Consider the following 7,430-nt stretch of genomic DNA (forward strand, 5'->3'; position numbering starts at 1 on the left):
GGCACGTGCCCCAGCCAGGGAGCAGGGCCAGGACCCCCCGCACCCGCCTGGTGACCCCTCCGGGGGCAGCGTCAGCCCAGCCCAGCACCCCACGTCCAGCCCTGGCACGGCTCAGCTGCCCCCCCCAGTCCGTGATGGGCTGGGCGCTGGCCCGGACCCCTCCCAGCCCCCTCAGAGCACTGGTGGGGGCAGGGGCAGCTCTCAGGCCATGGCCGGCTGGACAGCGGGAGCTCCAGTGCCCAGGGAGCCCTGGGCCACGTGGGGCAGGGCAGTGGGGGGTGGGGGTCACGCCTCCCCCTTCCTTGGGGTCAGCACTTCACCTTTGACCTTTCATGGAGGCACACGGACAGACGGATGGTGGGACAGACCCCAGGGTGCAGCCTGGGCGCTGGGGCAGGGGGAGGGGGTGGCAGCAGCACTGCCGGCGTGGGCACGGGGCAGAGATGGGGTCATGCAGGGAGGGCAGGGCTGGGGCGGGCAGGCAGACATGCCCCAGGCTTCCCCCTTCCACCCCGGGCCCTCAGCACCCGCCCCAGCCCTGCCGCAGCTTTGGCACTGAGCAGCCAGACACAGCGTGTGCATCGGGGCTGGGGGGCACCATGCTGGACAGGGCACGCACCGAGACGTGGGGAGGGGGTAACACTGACGGTGGTAGCCAGGCGGCCGCGCAGGCCCTCACCCAGCCGGGCACCTACGTGAAAAGGCCGCAGGAGCCAGGGCCAAGGCTGCGCCCACTGCACACCGGGCAAGGCTGGCACGGGGGGCAGGAGCAAAGCAGCAAGGAGGCAAGTGGGGGCCCAGCCAGGGCAGGGATGCCCCCGGCATCAGAGCCAGCGGCCCCCGCAGATGCCTCCTCTGCCCCCTCCCCACCCAGGCAGGGCCTGATCCTGGCAACGTAAGGGATCAGGTGCCCGGTGGAGCTGGGAGCGAGGGGATACAGGGGACCTCTGTCCCAGCACCAGCCACTGACCCCAGCAGCTGCCGCGGGCAGTCCCTGGCCCCCTCCCCCCTCCAGCCCCCCGGCAGCAGGAGGTGCCCCCGGGCTGGGGGCAGAAGGCTCAGAAGCGGGTGCTCTGGTACCGCAGCCTGCGGACCTCGGCGCGGCCTTCGTCCCGGCAGGACAGGTTCCTGCAGGGACTCGCTGCCAGTCACCGAGCCCCCGCGCTGCCCCCGCCGCCCCCGCTGCTGGAGCTGGAGCTGGAGCTGCTGGAGCTGCCACTGCTGCAGCGGTCCTCGTAGATGGAGATCTCGATCTGCGCCGCACGGCTAAGGACAGACCCATGGGCTGGGCGGCTCCCCCACCACTTCCCCCAGCCCCCCCCCGCAGGGCCCGGTGCCCAGGAGGATACGACCCTCATGCCGCGCTCCAGCGGGTCGGTGAGCAGCAGCCCCCGCGGCGCGTATATCTTTTCATTCTGCTCCTGGATGTACTTGGAGATCTTCTTCAGCACCTGCCGGGGCCGCAGCACATGGAGCAGGCCGCCCCGCAGCCCCCAGCCCCTGCCAGCCCGGGGGCCAAGGCACCGACCCCCGGGCCAGCCGAGCCCCCGCTGCGTTCGGACGCGATGCTGCGCCCCGTCCTCCGCCCAGGTCCCTCCATGGCCAGGGCCGCCCCCCATCCCCTCCCCTCCTGCAGCCATGGATAGGGCCCAGGCGTCCTGGCCCCCCGTGCGGCCCGCTCTACCCACTGGGCAAGGCTGCCTGTTGAGGCAGCAGTGATGTGCTGGATTTCACCCCTTTGGGAGCTCAGCTGCCTGGCGCCCCTGGCCCTGGCTGCCCCTGCGCCCCCCCTGCCCCGCACCAGGGAGCCCGACCTTCTCGTAGTGCGTCTCCATGCAGAGGAAGATGAAGTAGGCGGTGGCGCAGGCCAAGCAGCCCTCCAAGTAGGAGCTGCCCCCAATCTTCTCGGCCTCAGCGTAGTAGTTGTTGAGGGTCTTCACCGTCTCCTCGAAGAGCTGGCGCTCGATCTGAGGGGATGGGGAGGGTGGGCGAGGGGCGCAGGGCAAGGGCAAGGGCATGGAGCCGGGCAGCCCCACAGCTTCCCTCGCCCCGCACTGCTCCAGCCTTAGGGCCAGAGAATCAATGCCGTGGGGACCCGCGGGGTCACATCCAGTCCAACCCCCGCCTGGGGCAGGATCGGCCCCGTCCAAACCAGCCCAGACAAACCCCGTGTCCGACACAGTCACCCCTGCCCCTGGGATACAGCGGGGCCGCGGCCACCAACGTCCTGCTGCTGCCAGGGGGTCACGGCGCTGCAGAGATCCCAGGCCAGGCCGTGCCCCCACTGCAGAGGAAGGCAAACCCCCAGTGCAACCAGTCTGGGCAGGGGGGAAATCCCTTGCTGCCCCAGTGCAGCGTGGGGCTGAGCCCAAGCACAGGGGCAAGACCCCCCAGCCAGGACCCTGCGGGGTGTGTGCCAGCAGGAGCATTGGCGCAGCCCAGCCCCATGCCCAGCCCGGGCTGCAGCACCAGCGCCTCTGGGGGAGGATTAAACCCCCCAACACCTGCAGCTCAGGCGGAGGGCAAGTCCCCCACAAGGCAGCCTGCAGAGCCACAGGCCTGGGAGACCCCAGGCCCCCCCGCTCTGCCCTGCGGCCAGCAACCAGGACCCGCACGTCCACCCTGACTGCAGGGCCGGAGCTCCCCTGTCCGTGTCCCCTCCATGAGCTGACCCCAGTGCCTTTAACCTCCTGTCGGCACCAGGCCCCTGCGAGCTCTGCTTCCCTCTCCGGCAGCTGGGCACGGTCCCCCCAACACCCCTCTGCGCTGGGCTGCAGCTCTTCTCCTCATCTCCCAGCCACGCGTGTGCGGAGGGGGGTCCTGGGCATCCAGCTGTGTGCTCCAGGCACGGCTGCTCCCAGGTCCTCCCTGCCCAACGCTTACCCGGCCTCCTCTCAAACACCCCCAGCAATGGAGAGCTCACCCCTTCCCTGGCGTCTGTCCCACAGCTGCCCTGCTCTCACGGTGCCCAAGCGTTTCCTGGTCTCCAAATAAACCTGCCTTGGTGCCACTTCAAGCCACTGCTCCGTGTCCTCATCTCTGCAACCACAGGACGGGCTTTCCCTCTTCTCTCTGGCAGCCCCGCAGGGATTTGCAGACCGCTCTCATGTCCTCTCTTAAACAGCTTTTCCACAACCTGAACGTGCATTGTCCAGCTCCTTCAGCCTCTCCTCCCATGACTTTACCTCCCAAGCCGTTGATCATCATGTTGCTGCCGTTGGACCCTCTCTGACTTCTCCGCATCATTGTAAAAACATGGAGCCCAAAACAACACGCCAGGCTGTAGATGAGGGCTGACCCATGCCAAGCAGAGGTACCAGCACCCACCTTGTTTGGCACCTCACGCTCCTATTTTATTGATGCAGCCAAAACCGCGTTGGCCTTTTGAGCAGCGGCATCACAGGGCAGAGTCGGCTCCACCAGGACTCCCAGCTACTCCTCTGCAGGGCTGCCACCCAGCCAGGGGTCCTCCATCTCCTACCTGGGTTGTGGTCCTTATAGTTTCATAGTAGTTTCATAGTTTCTAGGGTCGGAAGGGACCTGAGCAGATCATCTAGTCCGACCCCCTGCCATGGCAGGAAAGAGTACTGGGGTCAAACGACCCCAGCAAGGTGTTCATCCAGCCTCCTCTTAAAACCCCCCAGGGTAGGAGCCTGCACCACTTCTCTTGGAAGTTGGTTCCTTCTTCCCCAGGTGCAGCACTTCACGTGTCAGCCTTGAGCTTCATCCTGCAGGCTCCAGCCCAGCTTCCCCTTGTAGCAAGAGCCTTCTGAAGTGCACTCCTGATGTCTCTTAGGCAGGCCTCAAAGGGAGCATTTGTGCTGCTCTGGGCGCTGCATTTTAAACAGGATGTGGAGAAGTCAGAGAGCGTCCGGGACGAGTGACAAAGGTGATCACGGGCTTGGAAGGCAAGTCCAGTGAGGAGGGGTTGGAAGAACTGGGCACATGAGGTGCTGGAGAGGGGACACGAGAGCAGCTTGCAAGTCCCTGAAGGGCTGCCACGAAGAAGAGGGAAAGCCCCTGCTCTCTCCTGCCGCAGAGCAGGATGCGCAGCAAGGGCCTGGACTTGCAGCAAAGCAGCTTTAGACTGAAGCACTTCAAATAACTCGATCATAGACACTGAGGGCTGGAAGGGATCTCGGGAGGTCACATCTAGTCCAACCCCCTGCTCCAAGCAGGCCCAGCCCCAAGATCATCCCAGACAAGGCTTTGCCTACCTGGGTTTTGAAAACCTCCAAGGATAGAGCTTCTCCCACCTCTCTGGGGAGCCTGCTCCAGTGTTTTACAACCCTCCTACCGAGCAGATTCTTCTTAATGTCCAACCTCAGCTTCCCTTGCTGCAGCTTGAGCCCATTGCTCCTTGTCCTGTCATCAGCCCCCACTGAGGACAGCCCAGCTCCATCCTCTTTGCAGCCCCCCTGCAGGGAGGTGACGGCTGCTGTTCAGTCCCCCTCGGTCTTCTCTTCTGCAGACTCAATCAGCCCAGTTCCCTCGGCCTCTCCTCTCTAGTCCTGTCCCCCAGCCCCACGACCATTTTCATTGCCCTCCACTGGACTCTGTCCCATGTGTCCACATCCTTTCTGCAGTGGGGGCCCACAGCTGGACACAGGACTCCAGATGTGGCCTCCCCAGTGCTGAATGGAGGGGAAGAATCACGTCCCTCCACCCGCTGGCAGCGCTCCTACCGATGCAGCCCAGGACGCCGGTCACCTTCTTGGCACAAGGACACACTGCTGGCTCCTGTCCAGCTTCTTGTCCCCTGTCCCCCCAGGTCCTTTTCTGCAGAGCTGCTGCCCAGCCCGTCGCCCCCAGCCTGCCCCGGTGCAGGGGACTGCTCCCTCCTCAGTGCGGGACTTTGCACTTGTCCTTGTTGAACCCCATGGGATTTCTTTGGGCTCCATCCTCCAAGTTGTCTCAGTCACTCTGCATCCTACCCTGCCCTCCAGCATATCTACTACATCCCCTAGCTTGGTGGCATCTGCAGACTTGCTGAAGGTGCATCCATCCCATCCTCCAGGTCACTGATGAAAACCTTGAACAAACCCAGCTCCAGGACCAACCCCTGGGCACTGCACTTGATACCGGCTGCCAACTAGACATTGAGCCATTGATCACGACTCTCTGAGCCCGATGCTCCAGCCAGCCAGGTGCTCTATCCAGCTCACAGTCCAGTCATCCAGCCCGTACTTCCTTAGCTCACCTGTGACAATGCTGTGGGAGACGGTATCAAAAGCCTTGCTAAAATCCAGGTACACCACATGCACAGGCCTGCCCGCATCCACAGAGCCAGCCACCTCCTCGCAGAAGGCACCATGTTGGTCCCCTGGTGAATCCACGATGACTCTTCCTTGTCCCCAAAATGCTCCAAACAGTCCTGGCTTGCCTGTGCACTGCTGTATTGCCTTCCCAGCGGAGGTCAGGGGGATTGAAGTCCCCCGTGACAGCCCCCATGATCGGGGGACTCCCAGGAGCTGTCTGAGCAGGGAGGCAGTGGGGGAGATGCCGGGGAAGGTGTCGACTCTCCATCACTGGAGGTGTCTGAGCAGGGGCTGGGCCAGCGCCGGGCAGGGCAGGGCTGGGCTGAGAGCAGCTGAGCCTACAGCGGGCTGTGAAGAGCCGCAGTTGGAAGCCAGCCCCCCTTGAGCACAGCTGGAGATCGCAGGAAGACCTCTGCGACGCAGAGCGGAAGGAAATCGGAGGGGAAGCAGAGCCCCACACCCAGCCTGATTATGCAACAGGATTAAAGAGCAGGGACCTGTTCATGGAGGGGGAGAGGTGGCAGGCAGGGCACTGCTGGCTCTGCAGTCGGGAGGCTGTGCGGGTCCTGCCTGATGCCCCCAGGCTGCAGGGCAGCGGATGGGGCTGGTGCTTCCCAGGCTTTGGGGCTCTGCTGGCTGCTTCATGGGGCCAGGAGGTGATTTTTTTCCCCTCCTGTTGCTGCAGGACTCAGGGTTTTCCCTTCTTGCTCACCAGCACTGGATGCCAGCTGCAGCCTGGGCTGGGGCTGTGCCAATGCTCCTGCTGGCACCAACCCCTCAGGGTCCTGGCGGGAGGGTCTTGCCCCCGCGCTCAGCTCACCCCGCGCTGCACTGGGGCAGCAAGGGATTTCCCCCCTGCTCGGACTGGTCGCACTGGGGGTTTTTGCCTTCCTCTGCAGCGGGGGCACGGCCTGGACCTGGGCACTCTCAGTGCATTTTAACAACCACCTCCTGACCTGGCAGGGGCAGGGCGCAGGCCAGGCTGTCATCCCCCTGCTCTCCCTGGGGCCGGTCATGGCACGCTGGGTGCCAGGGGGCACTTGCCTGGCAGCCGTGCAAGGGCCGTTTATGCTGCTTTAAGGCCAGCGGCTCTCCCCGCTTCTAGACCCGGGATGCCCTTGGTAGAGCCCAGGCCCCCTGGGAATATGCCACCTCTGTGCTTCCCCTTGGGCCTGGACTACAGAAAGAGCAGACCACGTCTCCTGTTGCAAAGAGCCCAGCCGACACAGCCAGGCACACCCTGTGGACCCCATCTGACACCTCTGGGCCAGCCTCATGCATCAGGGGCAGGTGTTTGCACAGCCGTTACTGCACTGCCCCCCCCAGCCCCCAAAACGGATCTCACAGCGCCCCAGCATGGCCCAGCTCCCTGGAGGGGAATCCTGGGGCTGGGCCCACCCTCGCGTGGCCTGCACGAGTCAGGGGTGGGACTCGATGTGGCCTCCTGAGCGGTGCTGGGAGCCTAAGAGGAACCTGCATGGCTGGGGCAGTGTGGGGGCGTGGGGGCTGTATTACCCTGGGGGTAGCACTCGTGCTGGGGTAGTGCTGTGTGTGCATGTGCGTGTGCATGTGTGTGAATGCATGTGCATGTGTATATGTGCTTGTGTGTGCATGTGGGGTGTGCGTGCGCATGTGTGTGAATGCATGTGCATATATGCATGTGTGTGCATGTGTGTGAGTGGATGCATGGGTGTAAATCCATGTGCGTGTGTGTATGTGAATGCACGCGCATACGCGCATCTGTGCATGTGGGTGCACGTGTGTAAATGCATGAGCATGAGCATGTGCATGTGGATGCATATGCAGGGGCATGTGTACACGCACGAGCGTGTTAACCCTTGCTTCTCTGGCAGAAGGCAGCACCTGGCTAGCCCCCAGCACATCCCTGACCCCCGCCCCCGCTGAGCGCGGCCGGCTCCTCGCTGCCCTGGCGGAGCGGGGGCACGGCGGTGGCAGACAGGCGCGAGGGGACCTACCCGGCTGTCCAGCTCCGGGGGGAACTTGGTCTGGAACTGGCACACGGTGCCCTCGCTGTAGTCGCGCTGCACGAAGACCTTGGTGGCCAGCGAGGCGCTTCGCCGCAGCTCCTGCAGGTTGTGCACCTGGGCCGGGCGGCGGGGCTCAGCGGCGGCCGCGGGGCACCACCACGGCCCCCCCGGCCCCCCCGGCCCC

General features: G+C 64.6%; 1 protein-coding gene across 1 annotated transcript; it reads right to left on the minus strand.

The window, feature by feature from the left end:
• Positions 1-1,053: 1,053 nt before the first annotated feature.
• On the minus strand, positions 1,054-7,393 carry GOLGA7B (golgin A7 family member B; the record flags this gene model as incomplete). Its single annotated transcript, XM_019502129.1, has 4 exons — positions 1,054-1,253; positions 1,350-1,451; positions 1,815-1,967; positions 7,235-7,393. Coding segments are annotated over 4 exons (519 nt in total), but the record flags the coding sequence as incomplete, so codon positions are not given.
• Positions 7,394-7,430: the final 37 nt, after the last annotated feature.

Source organism: Gavialis gangeticus, unplaced genomic scaffold (genome assembly GCF_001723915.1).
Source record: "Gavialis gangeticus isolate Ggan-Ray unplaced genomic scaffold, GavGan_comp1, whole genome shotgun sequence".
Lineage (NCBI taxonomy): Eukaryota > Metazoa > Chordata > Crocodylia > Gavialidae > Gavialis > Gavialis gangeticus.